Below are 20899 nucleotides of genomic sequence, written 5' to 3'. Positions count from 1 at the left end.
GTTCCCATAGCAACGATTAAAACATTCCCTAACCAGAAACCGTGGATTGATGGCAGCATTCGCGTGAAACTGAAAGCGCGAACCACTGCTTTTAATCAGGGCAAGGTGTCTGGTAACATGACCGAATACACACAGTGCAGCTATTCCCTCCGCAAGGCTATCAAACAAGCTAAGCGTCAGTACAGAGACAAAGTAGAATCTCAATTCAACGGCTCAGACACAAGAGGCATGTGGCAGGGTCTACAGTCAATCACGGACTACAGGAAGAAATCCAGCCCAGTCACGGACCAGGATGTTTTGCTCCCAGGCAGACTAAATAACTTTTTTGCCCGCTTTGAGGACAATACAGTGCCACTGACACGGCCTGCAACGAAAACATGCGGTCTCTCCTTCACTGCAGCCGAGGTGATTAAGACATTTAAACGTGTTAACCCTCGCAAGGCTGCAGGCCCAGACGGCATCCCCAGCCGCGCCCTCAGAGCATGCGCAGACCAGCTGGCCGGTGTGTTTACAGACATATTCAATCAATCCCTATACCAGTCTGCTGTTCCCACATGCTTCAAGAGGGCCACCATTGTTCCTGTTCCCAAGAAAGCTAAGGTAACTGAGCTAAACGACTACCGCCCGTAGCACTCACTTCCGTCATCATGAAATGCTTTGAGAGACTAGTCAAGGACCATATCACCTCCACCCTACCTGACACCCTAGACCCACTCCAATTTGCTTACCGCCCAAATAGGTCCACAGACGATGCAATCTCAACCACACTGCACACTGCCCTAACCCATCTGGACAAGAGGAATACCTATGTGAGAATGCTGTTCATCGACTACAGCTCGGCATTCAACACCATAGTACCCTCCAAGCTCGTCATCAAGCTCGAGACCTTGGGTCTCGACCCCCGCCCTGTGCAACTGGGTACTGGACTTCCTGACGGGCCGCCCCCAGGTGGTGAGGGTAGGCAACAACATCTCCTCCCCGCTGATCCTCAACACTGGGGCCCCACAAGGGTGCGTTCTGAGCCCTCTCCTGTACTCCCTGTTCACCCACGACTGCGTGGCCACGCACGCCTCCAACTCAATCATCAAGTTTGCGGACGACACAACAGTGGTAGGCTTGATTACCAAAAACGACGAGACGGCCTACAGGGAGGAGGTGAGGGCCCTCGGAGTGTGGTGTCAGGAAAATAACCTCACACTCAACGTCAACAAAACTAAGGAGATGATTGTGGACTTCAGGAAACAGCAGAGGGAACACCCCCTATCCACATCGATGGAACAGTAGTGGAGAGGGTAGCAAGTTTTAAGTTCCTCGGCATACACATCACAGACAAACTGAATTGGTCCACTCACACAGACAGCATCGTGAAGAAGGCGCAGCAGCGCCTCTTCAACCTCAGGAGGCTGAAGAAATTCGGCTTGTCACCAAAAGCACTCACAAACTTCTACAGATGCACAATCGAGAGCATCCTGGCGGGCTGTATCACCGCCTGGTACGGCAACTGCTCCGCCCTCAACCGTAAGGCTCTCAAGAGGGTAGTGAGGTCTGCACAACGCATCACCGGGGGCAAACTTCCTGCCCTCCAGGACACCTACACCACCCGATGTTACAGGAAGGCCATAAAGATCATCAAGGACATCAACCACCCGAGCCACTGCCTGTTCACCCCGCTATCATCCAGAAGGCGAGGTCAGTACAGGTGCATCAAAGCTGGGACCGAGAGACTGAAAAACAGCTTCTATCTCAAGGCCATCAGACTGTTAAACAGCCACCACTAACATTGGCTGCTGCCAACACACTGACACTGACACTGACTCAACTCCAGCCACTTTAATAATGGGAATTGATGGGAAATGATGTAAATATATCACTAGCCACTTTAAACAATGCTACCTTATATAATGTTACTTACCCTACATTATTCATCTCATATGCATAAGTATATACTGTACTCTATATCATTGACTGCATCCTTATGTAATACATGTATCACTAGCCACTTTAACTATGCCACTTTGTTTACATACTCATCTCATATGTATATACTGTACTCGATACCATCTACTGTATCTTGCCTATGCTGCTCTGTACCATCACTCATTCATATATCCTTATGTACATATTCTTTATCCCCTTACACTGTGTATAAGACAGTAGTTTTGGAATTGTTAGTTAGATTACTTGTTGGTTATTACTGCATTGTCGGAACTAGAAGCACAAGCATTTCGCTACACTCGCATTAACATCTGCTAACCATGTGTATGTGACAAATAAAATTTGATTTGATTTATCAGGAAGATACAAACCCACATGGATGCTTGAAAGATAAAGGATGAGATATTAATGAAAGATACTAAAAACAAACTAGGTTTCCCTTTTAATCTGTGCATTTTAACCTGTGTGTCATGATCGCATCTGGTGTGGATGGACAAAATCAACATGCGTGCGATGGAGGTTAAAATACCAAAACCAACTGTGAACCAACTATATTAATTTGGGGACAGGTTGAAACACACATGAAAACGGTCATGGACATTTAGCTAGCTTGGTGTTGCTAGCTAACTTGTCCTGGGAGATAAACATTGGGTTGTTATTTTACCTGAAATGCATACCCACTAGGCACAGACGTCAATTCAACGTCTATTCCACATTGGTTCAACGTAATTTCATTAAGGTTATATAGAAACAACATTGATTCAACCAGCATGTGCCCAGTGGGTATGTTCCTTTTTTTAGCTGGATCTTCTTCGAACTTAAACAAATTCTGAGTCATACAAAATTGTGTGTTCTCTACCCCGACAATTAATCCACAGATAAAAGGGGAAACCTACTTTAGGTTTTAGTTCGTTTTCTTTGATTCATCTATCTTCTTGCTCTTCTTCTGTGGATTTTATATGGTGGTTGGAAACCAATTTTAAAAGGTGCATTAGCATTACCGCCACCAACTGGACTAGTTTGTGGACCTCGTTCATCTCTCAATCACCCATGTAGGTTAGTATGCTCGCAAAAAAAACTATGAGTAAATGGAAGCGGGACATGCAGCGCGTTAAGCTTTTAGCTCAATAATGTCTACCTGCAGACTGAGGTTACTACTGCAGAAATATTGCAAAATTACTGCAATAAAAAACAGTGTTATTTGGGACTCAGTATTTGCAGCATACTGCAGTTATACTGCACTCTAACTGTAGTTGCCCTACAGTGTACTGCAGTTATACTGCACTCTGACTGCAATCTATCGTCGTAAGAGAGTTCCTAGGTTTATTGTACTGGTTTTGGAGGATAAAAAAAGAAAGATATTACAGACACTCTAATGCATACTTTTTTTAAACAATACATAGAATTGTATGAACTGAACAGAAGCCAATAAAAATGTAAAATGTAAAAACATTGACATTTTTAATAGAGTTCTTATGTTGCAGTCCCCACTACAAAAAAATAATAATAATTAAATTCATGTATTTTTGTATTCACAACATTACATTGATACTGTAAATTCCCATGAATTCTTATGGAAGCTTTTCCTTATCAGGAGTATCAAAATGGCGGACAGTGACTTCAGAACAGCGCCCCCTGTCAGTCATCTAGTGAACACATACACATTGGTGGAATGTTTAGTGAAAGGACAAAAGCCTAACACGTAACCCAAACCGGCTGCGCGCGTGCGCCATCGTGCATAAATATATTTTGTCCCTGCACACCAAACGCGATCACGACACGCAGGTTAAAGTATCAAAACAAACTCTGAACCAAATATATTAATTTGGGGACAGGTCAAAAAGCATTAAACATTTATGGCAATTTAGCAAGTTAGCTTGAACTTGCTAGCTAATTTGTCCTGGGATATTAACATTAAATTGTTATTTTACCTGAAAAGCACAAGATCCTCTACTCCGCCAATTAATCCACACATAAAACATTCAACCAAATCGTTTCTAGACATCTCTCTTCCTTCCAGGCTTTTCTTCTCTTGACTTTATATTGCAATTGGCAACTTTCATAAATTAGGTGCATTACCGCCACTGACCTCGTTCGTCTTTCAGTCACCCACGTGGGTAATAACCAATGAGGAGATGGCATGTGGGTACCTGCTTCTATAAACCAATGAGGAGATGGGAGAGGCAGGACTTGCAGCATGATCTGCGTCAGATATAGAACTGAATTCTATACCAAACCGGCTGTGCGCGTTCGCAATCATGCGCCATCGTGCATACATTTATTTTGTCCCCCTACACCAAAGGCAATCACGACACGTAGATTAAAATATCAAAACAAACTCTGAACCAATTATATTAATTAGGGAACAGATCGAAAAGCATTATACATTTATGGTAATTAGTCCTATTTAGCTAGCTTGTTGTTGCTAGCTAATTTGTCCGGGGATATAAACATTGAGTTGTTATTTTACCTGAAATGCACAAGGTCCTCTACTCCGACAATTAATCCACACACAAAACGGTGAACCGAATCGTTTCTAGTCGTCATCTCTCCTCCTTCCAGGCTTTTCATCTTTGAACTTATATGGTGATTGGCATCTAAACTTTCATAGTATTACTACACCGACCAGCAACACAGTTCATCTATCAATCACCCACGTGGGTATAACCAATGAGGAGATGGCACATGGGTACCTGCTTCTATAAACCAATGAGGAGAAGGAAGGGGCAGGACTTGCAGCACGATCTGTGTCAGAAATAGAAAGGAGTTCTATTTTTGCCCTTGGCAACGCAGACGCTCGTTGACGTGCGCGAGCAGTGTGGGTGCAATAATTGAATAACATAGATTTCTACATTTATTTTGCAACGCTCGCGTAGTCATCCGGTAACAGATTATTTTTGTCCCGTTCCCTCCTTTGCGCAACACTGCGCAGAGCTGACGTTCTTGAACAAACACCGACAGCAAAACAATTCCCTTAGATTTATCACAATCAGTTCACAGGCCTACTTACTACATTACAGTGTGAACATGTATGCAATGCAATAACTAAACATGTTCTATAAAGTAACCTGGCTATACTACACAAATCTCAGTGTGTTATAGAATGAGAATATAATGCAAAGAATGTATTATATACATTTCACAAGATAAGTCAATATATTTGTGGAGGAGAATAGTGGTAGAAATAACTGAATTCTCAGTCCTATAATTTGCAAGGTTAACTCAACATTTCCTCTAAAGACTGTTAGATTGAAGTAGCATAAACAATGCCACGCTGTATAAAATATGACAACAGCCCATCTAGGCCCATTTCCCGTACGATCCTAACTCCAACAGCAACCGAAACTTCACACATCACCATTCTCCTATCACAATAATTACTGACTCCAACAAGACTCGCAGTGAAATGGAACGGGAGAAAGACGACAGCTGCAATCCAATTTTGTGCAGAATTAATGGCACTGTCAGAGCAAACTTACCACGACAAGTTAGAAAACTTCAGCTCCGCCATAACTGGAGGAAATGTAGAGTCGATGACATCATCGCAACGCATTCAGGGAGAAAAAAGTAGCGTGTTATTATGATTAATCCAAAATGTGGAGCCCGGAAAAAAAGTAACAATGTATCAATGTAAGCTACCAATACATTCACATGTATGCAATAATGTCCACCGACTAGGAAAACCCGATGGGTTACTTAACCAATCCCTAAAAATATATTTAGTCTTTCTTCCATTACTTACGCTGAGTGGAAAAAAAATGACTGTAGCCTAGGTCCTACAGGTCCAACAGAGACACCTTCTCAAAGTCACAAGTGAAGGATACTAGAACCGCAAGCTTATATTAGGTTGATGGCAAATTAAAACTCAAAAAGTTGTTGTAGCCTAGTTATGTTGTTCGCAATATTTACGGCGATATGCAAAGAAGGTGAAATACTTTTGAGTTCGTGTCGTGCGCCTGCCTGACGCCAGTGATTGAAACAGGACCCTGCAGTCATAAAAATAATTTCAGCCATACACACTCACTGCGCCATAATGTGGACACAAATTTAAGCCCACCCACTCTGACACTGATTGATATTTACTTTTTATGTCAATAACTGGTGAAAAGAAAACAAAGTCCAAAAAGTGGAGGTGTAGCCTAATAGAAAACAACCACATGGTATTACTGCACTATGAACGTGTGATGCAGGTTGGGGCCTGACATACAGCACACAAACGAGACAACATTTAGCCTAGCTATCTAAAGGGGAGGCATTTAGGATGAATACAATTACAGTGTTGAGATTGAAAAGTAGGCCTGTTACACCGAAATATAAGCCATTCTTCAACATTTCAAAACATAAATGACATTGTTCAATTGTAAATATCTGTGAATCTATGCAATTTATGCTGAATTAAGATTAAAAGCAGGAAATGATATTATTCAATACTTTTTGTAGACCATACAGAAGTGTCTCCAGAAAGTATTCACACTCCTTCACTTTTTCCACATGTTGTTGTGTTACAGCCTGAATTTAAATGGATTAAATTGACACAATAACCCATAATGTCAAAGTGGAATGATGTTTGTTATGGCAAGCCTAAATAAATTCAGAAGTAAAAATGTGCTTAACAAGTCACATAATAACTTGCATGGACTCACTCTGTTTGCATTAATAGTGTTTAACATGATTTTTGAATGACTACCTCATCTCTGTACCCCACACATACAATTATCTGTAAGGTCCCTCAGTCAAGCAGTGAATTTCAAACACAGTTTCAACCACAAAGACCAGGGAAGTTTTCCACTGTCCCGCAAAGAAGGGAACCTATTGATATTGTTTGTAGATGGCTGAGAGAAAAAAAACAATTTAATCCATTTTGAATTCAGGCTGTAACACAACAAAATGTGGAATATGTCAAGGGATATGAATACTTTCTGAAGGTACTGGATATAAAAATATATGCTGTTAATCAGTTGCAGAATGAGAAATCCATAAAAAGAATAACAAGCACCCCATCATCTGGTGAAAATAAGACACTACCTAAAGACTAATTCAGTATGTATTTTGTATCTGTACCAGGAGTCAACTGATGAGTCAATTGTCAGGTTAACTAACTGAGTTTAACTGTGTAAATAGTGATCAAACTAGGCCTGTCCATTTGATTTTTTACAGGGGATTTTAAAATCCTGGTGACTTGAAATAGAAAAATATTCGTAGCCTAACAATTTAAAATTGAATCTCAAAATACTGCATCTATCCTATTTGAGACATGTTCTCATCATGAAATGGATTACTTTCTCATAGCAAAGGACAAGTCTACACTGTTAAATAGAGCAGTTGGATCTTAGGATCTTATCTTACCTTCAAACCAACTACTCAATTGATCATGTGATCAAGATCAGATCCCCAGCCGAAGGTCCCCTGAGGTAACCACGGATGATGACACTGAAGACTTCAGAGTTCTATCGCCAAGGCCAATTGAGGAGGAGAATGATCAGACCGCTTTAGTTCAGTGTAGCAATGTTGCTTTCCTCACGAGCACAGACCAGCCTGCTCTCCTTGACGCGATGGGCACACACTGAATACACAAGGCAGATGACATCCTTGTCAAAAATGCTTTGATCATCATAACTTTTTTTAGCTGCATATATCATCTCTCTCATGTCAAATGCTCACCATTTTCTGATCATATATTTGATTTAATTTCCATTCCAAAAATCTCCATTAAAGCACCTACCTCATTCAAATCCTGACATCAACAAATCCCACTAATACCAATGCAAACACTTTGCATGCAGCCTAAGAGGATGAGGGCAGGGCTTTATCACTGTATGATCTTAAGGTAACCACTAGGATGCAGTCTCATCATCAGTGCAACATCAGCTGCAGGGTTGGGAGGAAACCAGAAAACCATTATGTCAGGGAGAAGTGTCCAGTCACTGGTAATTCATTATACCAAAATGATGCAATTTAATTTAGAGAATCCCTCTAGAGTCTAGATGGACAATGCTTTTATGGGTTTCAATATCCCACACCACCCTAGTGAAATGGACCTATCCTTTCCATGTGCATGACAGTACAGGCCCCCTTAAGATGGCATCTTTCCCACTTATTGATCTGACCATGCGCTCAGGGCACAGTGAGCCGAAATGCTTAGCCTCCATGATTCAGTGTAATGTCTCTCACTAATCAGCACTGTACTCAAATACCTACCTATGATGCAACCTCTGTGTGGAACAGGGATGGGTCAGTCTGCATCCATTTATCCCATACACTAATATTCATAAACTTGATATAACCTTTACCTTCTATCAAAATTATCCACCACTCATTGGGCAATGTTCAATAATTATATTTGATTGATTGCCTACATGTCCATGAGATGACTGGTGTTAGTCATTCAACGCTGATGCATCCTACACCTACCGCTCTTATATTTTGAATATTTGGAGATGGAAAGCTATTAGAATGTAACCCAAAGAGGAAAGATGAAGATCCATAATTGTATTTAGGCTAATTCTACGCGAAATACATGGCAAATGAATTAACATCAACAGATGGAAATATGAGATCATCTGAGATTTGACAACAGACGAGAGACACCCTGGGAGGCGGGACATGATTGCTGTCTTGCTCAGTGATTCGCCACTCCTTGGAAGGCGGTGTCCACATACGCTCGTTTGCCATTGGTACTGCAAAAAGACCGTGCCCAAGTTCTGCGTTAGCTTTGACTGGATAACGTGAATGACACATTGTAGAAACTCGTGTTCACACCGCATGTGGCGCAACGGAGAGAGGAGGCGTCAACAGCAGAGAATCGCGTAGCTAGGTTGCTAGCTAAGGAAGGTGAGTAATAAAAACATTTCACGGAGATATTTTAATTATAAAAATATTGACGTTATTATTTCCGACTTTAGCTAAAGTGTCAAACTTAGAAGCGCCATAAAAAAAAAAAATCGAAATCATGTGTTTTTTATTGCGAAATGACTTGCTGAGTGATGTCCGCCAACGCGGGTAACGTTAGCATTAGCCTTTTCTACTGGATCTGTGGCTGTTGTCGTTGGCTAGCTAGCTACTACGATGTGGTTCGTTATGCGCGGGAAATTAGCCCTATTAAAATGAGTATTTTCCCTGATTTAAAATGTGTCCGACTAAGGTGTCTAACAATATACCATTGAAACGAATTATTTGTGAATGTGGTTGATCACTTCCATTTTGATTAATGTTTGTATGGCTGCGACGCGGCCTAGTGCCACACTCAACTGCAGAGGTGGTGATACCGTTTTTCTTCAGCCAGCAGCAGCTGCTGTTATCTCAACGTGACAAGGCCAGAAAGCCTCATGCACCATTCATGCTTTTACCGAAGATAAATACAATTTAATGGATCTGTCTAAATAGTAATTACTTATATCAACATTTCAGGGAGAATAATCAATGTTTTGCAGTTAACCAGGTTTGTGTGTGCTAGGTACCCTCACCGATCAACGGACCAGGCGTGACATGTTTCATTACTGCAGCTAGCTAACGTTACTATTTTGTTAGATAGTAGGCTGGCTAACTACCTAGCTGGCTTCACTAGTATTGTAGGGTAGGCACGTTTAATAGTTTATGCCCGCATGTAAGCTTGGTCTAGCAGGTAGCCATGGCCAAACCACCGTAGGTATTGAAGCTACCACGAAATGTTAATTCATTGCCCCCTTATTGGCATATTCATAACATCCTGCACGTGGCTAACTACTGAAATTGTATTTGCGCAAGCGACCTTGTAAACAAGATGTTGTCATATTTCGAAGCTGGATGTACCGTCAGTTAATCTATCTAGTTACAGTAACTACATTTATACATGGCTTTCTGCTTTTGCTGCCTTTCAGCAAACACTTGTCTTGGGGGTAATGGACAGAGAAACTGATGTCCGTGCCTTTACCAATGTATGAATGTGGACAACATGGCAAGGTTAGATATTGTAGATGTAGCTGGTATTGACTCTGAATTAACATACTTTCATTATTTTCAGAGACTAATGAATGTATGCTTGTCATGTGTACTTTCATACCAGCAGACCATTTGCCTAACTCATTACAAGGCAAATAATGACAGGTGGCTTACCGATCCTTCTTTTAGACATTTTAGAATTAGTAGCCACCAGCTAGCCAGATACCAGGACTTACTACTCAGGCTAGCACATGGTTGAGTCAGGAACAAGCCATTGATCCACCCAGCTTTTATTAGACAACCCTGACCTTTACCTCTGCTGTGTTGAATTGTCTAACATGCCCTTAGAATTCCTGCCTCCTTTGTTTTCTCTGCAGATTATGGAGATGAGCAGTAGCGAGTGCTTCCGATGTGGCCGTCCTGGGCATTGGATCAAGAACTGTCCCGAAGCTGGAGGGCGTGGCCGCGGCAGGGGCAGAGGAAGGGGAAAGGGTACATTTCTTGTTTTTGTGACACTCAAATTCTGCACTGTGTGTGAGACTGGTTTGTCAATCGGAGAGCTAAATGACCAATTCTAAGCAACTGCCTTAATCTTTTTACAAAGGTCTTCGCCCATGGGAAATAGCCCCAGTGTTGTCAGGGGCTTTCAGTCATATCACTTTGTCATCACTGGGATATTCAAACGATGAAGCACGGTTGTTTTAATAACGTATATTACTTTGTTCTAGTGATTTAGTTCACAAGCACCTAGGTCATGGCGGCCAAACGATGCATGTTCCTCCTCCGTAAGTTGCCGGTGTTCTTTTCACGGATGAGTGTAGCGTAAACCTCGGTCACCTTTTGTTTCTAGATCTGTTCTGCTATCGCTGTGGAGAGCAAGGTCACATTGCCAGGGACTGTGAACAGACTGAGGATGGTGAGAATACTTTTGATCCCTTTAAGTACATGCAAATGGTTTTCAAAACCAGAGTTTTTGTAAATTTGTACTTGTAGCTCTAGTTTGGACTTGTTCAGCTTTGGAGTGAGCAATATTTGTGGCTTTCTCATGACTGTCACGATGTACTGGGTCCTGCTGTCAGGATCTGGGGACACATGGGATTTGCTATTAACATTGTACGCCACATTCTTGTTGGTTGAATAATAATGGTGTTTGGAAGATGTGCTTTAATTATTGATAGCCATGTCGTTAATTGCTTTCGTGTAGAGAACAAATCTTTAACGCTCTTTTTCTTCTCTTCAGCCTGCTACAACTGCCACAGGAGCGGCCATATTTCCCGTGACTGCAAGGAGCCCAAGAAGGAACGGGAGCAGTGTTGCTACAGCTGTGGCAAGGCTGGCCACGTGGCCCGCGACTGCGACCATGCCAACGAGCAGAAGTGCTATTCCTGCGGAGGCTTTGGCCACATCCAGAAACTTTGCGATAAAGTCAAATGTTACAGGTGAGTGACCACATAGTGAAAGTATTTTGTGGGGAAAATGTGGTAATGAAAACACATGGTACCGACTCATGCTTGCATGTTCCCATGTACATAGCAATCTTCACTAACAACTGCTGAAAGCACAAACGCAACGTGTTTCGACAAGTCTTCTCAGGAGTGACATGCAGTCTCTGGTACCCCCTTCTTTTGGGGACAAATGATTTTGCTGTAGTCTTTAGTTATAGGCATGTATCATCTAATTGGCAAGCTTTCAAGTAGTTGTGCTGTGTATCTAGATTTATAAATGTTTGTGCTTTTTTGAGAGTTAGCAAAAACCATTGCCGTGGCAGCCATTTCCAGTTTAGTTCGCCAGAGCCATGCAAATATGAACTCTTATGCTTGGTCGACATTCTGTTTCCCCTTCCCCCAGGTGTGGCGAGATCGGCCATGTGGCTGTGCAGTGCAGCAAAGCCAGTGAGGTGAACTGCTACAAGTGCGGCAACACCGGCCACCTTGCGAAAGAGTGCACCATTGAAGCCACAGCATAATCAGTGCCCTTTGTTGCCCCTCCTATTTTTTTCTGGTTGATGGTTGGTTGTATTATTTTCTCTGAATCGTCTTCACCGGCCAAAGGTTGGCTGACCGAGGCTAGTCCCGGGCCAGTGAGCCTCTCGACATGTAATATTGAGAAAGGGGTCAAAAAAAAATCTTTCTGCATTCAACACAAAAATTTTGTTTAGTTTGGTAGCAGTGTTATGTTTAATGCTTTGTTAAAGAATCCCCCTTTCCAAGCCACTGGTGAGCAGAGATGAATGAATGGGACTAAATATATGAGATATAGAGGACCTCTGGGCTTGTGGAAAGTGAGTCTCAGTAAGAAGGGAGTAAAAAGAAACCTGGACTTCCATGTATGGTTTGTTTTAGCGGGATAACATATGAGTTGGCCAAGAGCATATGACATGGGTAACAGTTCACACCATATGACCCATCTGCATCTGGGCCCTACAAGCAGCTAAGTGCCAGGCGATAACATAAATGATGTGTTATATCGACAAAAGCCGTTTTGAAAGAATCTTAAGTTCTTTTATAATAGAAAAAAAATAATTGTTTACAATTTAAAGGAGTATGGGTAAATAGTCCAAGGTAGACGTTTCCCCCCCAAAAATGATTTTTGGAAACTTTTACCTTGGAGGAAAAATGTGCATCAAGAACACAGTTGTCAGATCATCAGAATTTGCAGTTATTTGGGAGTGGAGAATGTTTTCACAGAAATCAAATGTTATTTTTGTACAATATCACTTAGACTACTGTAAAAATACCATTTGCTTGTACTCAGTTTTTAAGTCGGAAGGAAATGCAACTGAAGTCCTAGAACATAGAAATGTAATTTTAAACTATCAATAAAGCTGGAGGAGCACAGGGAGGATGATTGTTTACATTTCTTTCCATGCTTATATTTCTTCTAGGTCTTGTATTGCTACTTTCTTGACAGTAGTTGTGTCTTTGTCAGCAGTTCAGGCTAAAACTAACTTTCATGTTGAACAACCCTACCCTAGAAATGTCCTTTCAACATTTTTGAAATTCACTTACAAATAAACAGTCATTGCTTGTGGGTAGCCCCAGACATGGCCAGCAGTTACAGTGCAGAACTAAGCAACCACAGCAGACTTTTCTTCTCGGGGAGAATGTAGAACATGTGCCAAACTGCATAGGGAATCCTCCTGTCATCTCTTAACCATTGGCTCAGATGTCCATGTCAAATACCCCCAGGTGGCACTTGCAGTGTAAATTTAGCCAACCTATATATATATAAAGACCCACTTGGTCCTCAGCTATCCTGTTGTCAATTTTGCATTCAATTCAGGCCTTATTTGGTCTCCTGTCATTAACAGAACAAATATACACACATGGATTAAGTCGGATTGTTTTAATTTGGTGCGGTGGTGATAAAAGCAGTAGATTATATATTTTTTAATCTATAGCCATACAGCTTGAGATGTCCAGTATACTTGCTGTTGCTTTTTTCCATTTATTTCTATCGCTCCCCCTGATGTTCAAAATGGCAGCAAGGGCCGCAGTCTAGTTTTGCCGCTGTTGACGACTTTCAACAGTCTGCATGATAAAGGCCCTCCTACTTCTCATATGTCGTCATTTAGGCTTGCCCAGAAAGAAATGCATACGGGAGAAAATTGGAGGAAAACTAGCCCAACTGAACAGCCAGCTCAGCCCAGGCCCCCCTTTTTTTTATTCGGGGTTTCGTTGTTTTTCGGTCCTCGGTGAAAGTAGGAGATGAGGGGACTCCTGCAGTTTTACCGGGCTCTGAACGCCCTGTGTAACCGACAAGTCAAGCGAAGAGCTGGATTTGCCGGTTCTCAGTGCGGGTTTAGCGGAACCGTGTCTGATAGCAAGGTACGATTTGAACTGCAGCTGTTGCTTCCAAATTGATTCTGCACTGTCCGTTAATACATTGTAGACTTCTGACAATACATTGTAGCCAAGTGTTTCCTTGTAAAATGAGGCACACCAAAATGTAGCATTGGAAAAGGTCACTTTTTGGATGTGCGCTTTGTGTCGGAATGTTACTGCCTCTATGGGAGCAGACTTGTGAGGGCAACTAGCCTAAATGCAAGATGTGGGGGTATTTTCTTGATAAATAAATAAATACACAACCCAGTCATTATTTATTCAATGTAGACAAATGTTGCACATTTTGTGGTAACCAGGCCAGTATAAAACAGTCATGATTTTCCATAATATGTCAAAACAACGTCCCCTTTGTTTATGCCAAATCGCAATCTTGAGTCGATGTTGAGGTTTTTTTAGCTTTCAATGCGGATGTTTTAGCCTCTGATGATGCATTCTAATTCTTCATTCCCAGGGGGGCTCGTCGTCTGCCTTTAATCGCACAAATGCACTGTTAGCAGTCAATTCTGCATCACTCATCTTGTAATATAGTCTACAATGAATTGGAATACATCTTGTTTTCTCTCTCTAAATAATAGGACACAGAGGTGCATGTACAGTGGGGTCCTGAATTATTGGATCCCTTGATGAAGATGAGCAAAAAATACTGTATAAATACAAATACTGAGCAATATTGTATGCACATTTTTATTTATTGTATCATTTTATACTAGTGCAATTGCTAAAATAAATTGATTTTGTTTTCCAAGTAATAAAAAAAAAAATCTAAAAAAGATAGGGATTCAATCATTTTGACCTGATTTCAATACTCCAGCACCCACCCCTTGCGAGGATAACGATACAGCCTTTTTTTTAAATGTTTTGAGATTGAAGAACACATTGCCTGATCACCGACAATGATGAGACAGCCTATAGGGAGGAGGTAAGAGACCTAACCGTGTGGTACAAGGACAACAACCTCTCCCTCAACGCGATCAAGACAAAGGAGATGATTGTGGACTACAGGAAAAGTAGGACCGAGCATGCCCCCATTCTCATCGATGGGGCTGTAGTGGAGCAGGTTGAAAGCTTCAAGTTTCTTGGCGTCCACATCACCAACAAACTAACATGGTCCAAACACACCAAGACAGTCATGAAGAGGGCACGACAAAACCTATTCCCCGTCAGGAGACAATTTGGCATGGGTCCTCAGATCCTCAAAAGGTTTTACAGCTGCACCATCGAGAGCATCCTGATGGGTTGCATCACTGCCTGGTATGGTAACTGTTCGGCCTCCGACCGCAAGGCACTACAGAGGGTGGTGCGTACGGCCCAGTACATCACCGGGGCCAAGCTTCCTGCCATCCAGGACCTCTATACAAGGCACTGTCAGGGGAAGGCCCTAAAAATTGTCAAAGACTCCAGCCACCCTAGTCATAGACTGTTCTCTTTGCTACCGCACTGCAAGCAGTACCGGAGCGCCAAGTCTAGGTCCAAGAGGCTTCTAAACAGCTTCTACCCCCAAGCCATAAGACTCCTGAACATCTAATCAAATGGCTACCCAGACTATTTGCATTGCTCCACCTCCCTTCTACTACTCTCAGTTATTATCTATGCAGAGTCACTTTAATAGCTCTACCTACATGTACATATTACCTCAATACCGGTGCACCCGCACCACAAAATCTACGTTTTGCAATGGCCATCTTAGTCTTCGGACTTCAACCACATTGAAAACATGTGGTTTGAATTGAAGAGGGCAGACAAAGGATATCAATCATCTGGAAAGATTATGTATGGAGGAATGGTCTTACGATCCCTCCCAAAGTCTTCTCCAATCTCATTAAACATTTTAGAAAAAGGCTGTGTCGTTATCTTCACAAGAGGAGGGCGCTGGAGTATTGAAAACATGGGTTCCAGTCATTTTGACCCCTATCTTTTATTACTTGTAAATCAAAATCTCTTTCTCTGAGCAATTGTATTAGTATAAAATGTTTTATTTTTTGGATCATACGATATAGCTCAGTATTTGTATTTATTTTATCCAGTATTTCTTGCTCCTCTTTATCAGGGGATCCAATAATTCCGGACACCATTGTATGATGCTTATTTTCTCTATGTGAGCTGCCTGCACAATTCCCATTTCCTTCCACATCTACCTCGAGACTGTTGTAGCTTGATCCACATCATAGCGAAACAGAACGTAAGCTCACAAGACCTCAGGATTGTTGTACAAGGCTAAGACTGTTGAGCAACACTCTGGAAGTAGATGTGTTGTTACATAGCTATAGAAACTAAATCCTTACTATAGGCGTATATTTAAGACAGAACTACACACAGGATCCTGTAACTATTCCTGTCTACTTATTCCTGTCAACTCGGATCCATGGCTTAGGGATGTTAAATATGTTGGGTCCTATGCTATTGAGTGTAATCATTTTAATGTTGAATGATGTCAACATTACAGTTTTTTTTATGTCGGCATGTAGTGATCTAAAATGTGGAATATGAGTCACTCTCTCCCTGTCCCATCCTCAGCCACAGCCACGCTTTGGACTGCTGTTTGACATTGATGGTGTGCTTGTCCGGGGAAAGATGCCCATCCCTGCTGCAAAAAAGGCCTTCCAAAAACTGGTCAACTCTCAGGGCCAATTTGTGGTGCCAGTTGTTTTTGTTACCAACGCAGGGAATTGCATGCGGCAGATGAAAGCGGACCAGCTCTCTCACATCCTGGGTGTGCCTGTAAGTGTCTCTCACCTACTCAGAGCTCTCTTCTGCCACACACAAACTGTAATGACTAAGCCCTCATTTCATTTTGGTCCGTGTGGGAGGTTAGTCTGAACAATATTGCCAAAGCAGCAGCTACTCTCCCTGGGGTCCAGCAAAATGAAGGCAGTTTATACAATTTAAAAAACATTACAATACATTCACAGATTTCACAACACACTATGTGCCCTCAGGCCCCTACTCCACCACTACCACATATCTACAGTACTATATCCATGTGTATGTATGGTGCGTATGTTATCTGTTGCGTGTGTGCATGCATGTGTCTGTGCCAATGTTTGTGTTGCTTCACGGTCCCCGCTGTTCCATAAGGTGTTTTTTTAATCTGTTTTTTAAATCAAATTTTGCTGCTTGCGTCAGATACTTGATGTGGAACAGAGTTCCATGTTAGTGTGCTACATTGTCTGTTGACTTTGAACGAGTTCTCAGCGACATGATGGCGAAATATGATAACCAACAGAGGTACCTAGACAATGATGTGCATTGATGTTACCAAGATAATTGAGGTACCTAGACAATGATGTTGCAAATGAGAACTTGTTCTCAACTAGCCTACCTGGTTAAATAAAGGTGGGAAAAAAAAATTGTATGCAGCATTTTGACAGGACATAAAAATTTGTGTGTGTGTATTGTTGCACAGTAAATCAAACTAATCATCACCTCTTGAAGATAGTGCCTGCTGTAGGTCTCATACCAGTCATGCTCTGGCTCAGCCTATCTGACAGGTGTTTTTGTTACCAGATCACTATGGACCAGGTGATGATGTCACACAGTCCACTGAGGATGTTCAAGAAGTACCATGACAAGTGTGTTCTGGTGTCAGGACAAGGACCCGTCCTGGATATTGCCAAAAAGTATCCTTTTTGAAATATATGTTGCCAGACATGATCAAAGCATCTGCTTGGCCTGATGAGGGAAAATATCTTCTGTTTTACACACTAATTAAGTAACGAGCTGATTGTGATGAATTTGCAATGCGTTGGTGTAATACTTAACCATGTTATAGCTTGGGCTTCCAGAATGTGGTCAGTGTCGACATGCTGAGAGAGTCATTTCCTCTTCTGGACATGGTGGACCACAACAGACGACCCAAAGTGCCGGTGAGTCGGTATACATCAAGATCCATAGACGGGCTATATTTCAGAGGCTTTCCTAAGTATGTTCCATTTTTTTTCTTTCTCAGTCCAGTCCAATTGCCAACCTTCCCACAGTAGAAGGTGAGAGCTCGTGTACAGATACTCTTCTGATGTATATTTTTATTGAACTGTCACAGTAATCGCAAATCATATCCATCATATTCCAATTTTTTTTTCTTCCCGGTCCAGCTGTTATTCTGTTTGGGGAGCCCATCCGATGGGAGACCAACCTCCAGCTGATAATTGATATCCTGTTGACCAATGGGAACCTGAGCGGAGCCCACCAGAGCCAGAAGCTACCCCAACTCCCCCTGCTGGCCTGCAACATGGACCTCATGTGGATGGCCGAGGCCCAGTCTCCACGGTAACCAGTGACTTAAAGCTGTTATTGAAATGTGGTGAAAAGGCCGATATGAATAGACTCAAATTTGTATATTTTATTATGTTTAAATAAGTGAATAGACTTAAAGACATTTGTTTTTTCACCATGGAATCTATTGATGTCCTGGATGCAAAATGGGACCTAGCTCATTGAATTCTGGCCTTCAAGAAAAGCGGTTTAGTGAGCCGGATTAGTTGACTTGTTTAATTTTGCTTCTGTACATCATGTAAACACCAGGTTTGGTCATGGGACGTTCCTTGTGTGCTTGGAGAACATCTATAAGAAAATAACAGGTAAAGAGGTGAAGTACAAGGCTCTGATGGGGAAGCCCAGTGAACTGACCTATCACTTTGCTGAGTACCTTATCAGAGGCCAGGCCGTGGAGAGAAACTGGACACAGCCCATCACCACCCTCTATGCTATTGGGTAAGACACCTTGCATCTCACTGTTTACAGCAAAAATGGTAGCAATTTATTTCACGTGAAAAATATACTAGGTTACAAATGGGCAATGATAATGGAAAAACTTGATTGTTCTTTTGGGATTCAAGGCCTTATCTTGACAGTAGATGCATATATGCTGATGTCCATTATGTGCGATGTTGTGTCTGTACAACTTGATTCCTCTCTTTGATTTCCTTTCTTTTTCTTTGCCTCTCTACACCCTCAGGGATAACCTGATGACTGACATCTATGGGGCCAACCTCTACAACCGCTACCTGGAAGAGAGGACAAGGAGGAAGACCTCCAAAGCTGTCACCAAGATGGCCACCGCCACGGGCTCCGCCGCAGCCCTGCCCCAGGTCAACGACCACGTAGAAAATGCCTGGGAGAGCGAGCTGGCACCCCCCTCCGCCACCTCCTGCAAATCTATCCTGGTATGTACTGGGGTGTACAACCCCCACACAGAGGTGCCCAATGACACCAACCAGTGCATCAAGGAGATTGTGTTCCACGGGCACCGGGACTTCCACTTTGACCCGGCGCTGGTGGAGCCCGGGCACATCGTGCAGGATGTGGCTGACGCTGTGGAGCTCATCTTTGAGCAGGAGAAGTTTGTGCCTCAGTAAAGTTCTCCGATTGGTGTCGTCATGGCGACCTCAGTAGAGATCTCGGTTGGCCTGTGCCGGCCATAGAATCAGAATGGATTCTATTCTAATTCTATGGTTCTGGCTTTAAAAGGAGGGGGTGCTCAAAATAATGCAGAGCAGATCCTACCAAACTGACTAGTGTTGTGCAGATTTGTTTTGCATGGTACGATGGACATGGAGATTCCCTTGGTTTTTAGCTGGGAAAACACCACACAAGGAGTTACTTTGGACAGTGTTTACAACTTGTCAGGGCATTGAAGGATCTTAAGAGGTCATATTCAAACTCGTAATGGTGTAAAGCATTGAACTCTTATTGCTGCTGTTGTATTGTTTCATTGTGGGTTTAAAACTAATCAAGTTTAGCACAATTACCCACTTTTAAGTAATGGCAATTGATTTGAATAACAGCCTTATTTAATGGTATTATACTGTACGTATTTTCTTAGTTGTGATTACGTATAAAGATTGACAGTATTTTAAAATTGTGTCGTCGTCTTATGCATCTTTATGACTGCAATAAGTTAGCAATATTTTTATGAAGTCTCTGTATAGATTCCCTCACAAACGGACCATATTATTGTCTACCATACATTTAGTCTGTTACGTCTACAGTATGCATGCATTTCATGAGATAGATTTAATGCATTATACTGTACTGTAAGATGACCTATTAGGTTTAGGTTGCAATACTGACATTCAACTGTGCTGTCTACATTATTTCTAGCAATATAAACCATATAACCTGTATTTGCACAGAACAAAACAATTCATTTTAATGTTACCATATCTTGCTGGGCTCGTAAACTCGCCCTTAGTTGTAAATGTACAATTTGTCGTATGCATTAGAACTTTGACTGCAGATGCAAAGACTGTATCTAGCCATTTATATTTATATAAAATATATAAATATAAGAGAAGCTATATTTTCATTGGTGAATGAACCATGCAGTTCAGTGGATGCATTACCTGTTTTACAAGATGTTATCAATGTCAATATTGCTTGTATGATTGAAAATAGCGTTGCTTTAAAAAAGTAAACATTCTGGCTACTTATATTTCAGTGCTGAAGATATGCTGTATAGCCTGAGTTTGTTTACATGAAAACAAATGACTCCATAGGAAATAAAACCTGCTTATCTTCTTGCCATAAATCCTACTTGTTTTCTTCTTTACTGTCCTCATGCGCACATCTTCAGTTTCATAAGGGAATAGTCACTACTCTTATCTGTATTTGCACATTAGAAAACATATACATGTAATGGGCACTACTATCAAGAACAGGCACAGCGCAAACTTTGCACCTCGATCATGTCCATTTGAATTATAGGAAGGATATGCCTCCATCGGCACAGACAGTTGAGGGTATCTCTTCTAGGCAAGGCCCCTCTGAGGGTGATAAGTACTGTTGACATTGGCACTCCCTATCCTCCCAGTGTGGAATAACAGAGCAGTAAGCCAAGTTGATCTGAAATGGTTATTGGCTACATTGGACAGTTTTGATTGATAGTCACCCTAGAGAGAGATTCGCCAAGATCAGTCAAAAAGTAGCTATGATAGCGATCGTGTTCTTTGGTAACACTTTATTTTACAGCCCATAATTATCTGGTTACTCAGAAACTACATGGTAACAAGAGTAATTACAAAATAATTGCCCAATAATAACATTGTCACTTGAGGATTCAAGGTAACAAATACCAGGAAGAGCCAAGTCATTTGTAATTAAATAGCAATGGTAACAGGGCTGTAAAATAAAGCATGAGCTGTTTTTTTGAACATGCAATAAAGTAAGAGTGCAATTCAATCCATAGAGCTGAAGAGCTGCACTATAGC

The 20899-nt window shown here is 41.8% G+C and overlaps 3 protein-coding genes across 7 annotated transcripts in view; 2 read left to right on the top strand and 1 right to left on the bottom strand.

Moving 5' to 3' along the window:
- raf1a (Raf-1 proto-oncogene, serine/threonine kinase a) overlaps nt 1-5943 on the bottom strand; it is a 52038-nt gene extending 46095 nt beyond the window's left edge. The window contains exons 1-2 of one of the 4 annotated variants that reach the window (XM_024375146.2): nt 5678-5943; nt 5415-5448 (exon numbers count right to left, since the gene is read on the bottom strand). The gene's annotated coding sequence lies outside the window, so the exon portion shown is untranslated. The other 3 variants (XM_024375148.2, XM_024375145.2, XM_024375147.2) reach the window with 3 other exon arrangements.
- A 2673-nt stretch (nt 5944-8616) lies between these two features.
- On the top strand, nt 8617-12694 carry cnbpa (CCHC-type zinc finger, nucleic acid binding protein a). Of its 2 annotated transcripts, none has more exons than XM_024375142.2 (5): nt 8617-8766; nt 10230-10344; nt 10703-10768; nt 11093-11291; nt 11701-12694. In XM_024375142.2, the coding sequence occupies exons 2-5, from the start codon at nt 10233-10235 to the stop codon at nt 11816-11818; spliced, it is 495 nt and encodes a 164-aa protein (XP_024230910.1). In that variant the 5' UTR covers nt 8617-8766; nt 10230-10232; the 3' UTR covers nt 11819-12694. The 2 variants fall into 2 exon arrangements, with proteins under 2 accessions (XP_024230910.1, XP_024230911.1); XM_024375143.2 differs by having other exon boundaries at nt 8665-8766; nt 10201-10344.
- Nucleotides 12695-12839: 145 nt separating this feature from the next.
- LOC112215762 (haloacid dehalogenase-like hydrolase domain-containing 5) lies at nt 12840-20220 on the top strand. The gene is made up of 8 exons (XM_024375141.2): nt 12840-13679; nt 16212-16415; nt 17202-17314; nt 17467-17560; nt 17644-17677; nt 17786-17960; nt 18216-18404; nt 18649-20220. Exons 1-8 carry the CDS (start codon nt 13560-13562, stop codon nt 19046-19048), a joined length of 1329 nt encoding a protein of 442 aa, XP_024230909.1. The 5' UTR covers nt 12840-13559; the 3' UTR covers nt 19049-20220.
- The last annotated feature ends 679 nt before the right edge of the window (nt 20221-20899 follow it).

This window comes from Oncorhynchus tshawytscha, linkage group LG16 (assembly GCF_018296145.1).
Source record: "Oncorhynchus tshawytscha isolate Ot180627B linkage group LG16, Otsh_v2.0, whole genome shotgun sequence".
In the NCBI taxonomy this organism is placed as follows: domain Eukaryota; kingdom Metazoa; phylum Chordata; class Actinopteri; order Salmoniformes; family Salmonidae; genus Oncorhynchus; species Oncorhynchus tshawytscha.
The sequence above is the reverse complement of the archived record's forward strand: the minus strand, read 5'-3'. Positions and strand labels throughout refer to the sequence as shown.

What these genes read in the sequence shown, in the direction of transcription:
- cnbpa (XM_024375142.2), top strand. Translation starts at nt 10,233, where the DNA reads ATGGAGATGAGCAGTAGCGAGTGCTTCCGATGTGGCCGTCCTGGGCAT. An exon ending in CTGTGAACAGACTGAGGATG is followed by an intron (nt 10,769 to 11,092) that starts GTGAGAATACTT and finishes TCTTCTCTTCAG; the next exon opens with CCTGCTACAACTGCCACAGG. An exon ending in GATAAAGTCAAATGTTACAG is followed by an intron (nt 11,292 to 11,700) that starts GTGAGTGACCAC and finishes CCCTTCCCCCAG; the next exon opens with GTGTGGCGAGATCGGCCATG.
- LOC112215762 (XM_024375141.2), top strand. Translation starts at nt 13,560, where the DNA reads ATGAGGGGACTCCTGCAGTTTTACCGGGCTCTGAACGCCCTGTGTAAC. An exon ending in CTCACATCCTGGGTGTGCCT is followed by an intron (nt 16,416 to 17,201) that starts GTAAGTGTCTCT and finishes TTTTGTTACCAG; the next exon opens with ATCACTATGGACCAGGTGAT. An exon ending in ACAGACGACCCAAAGTGCCG is followed by an intron (nt 17,561 to 17,643) that starts GTGAGTCGGTAT and finishes TTTCTTTCTCAG; the next exon opens with TCCAGTCCAATTGCCAACCT.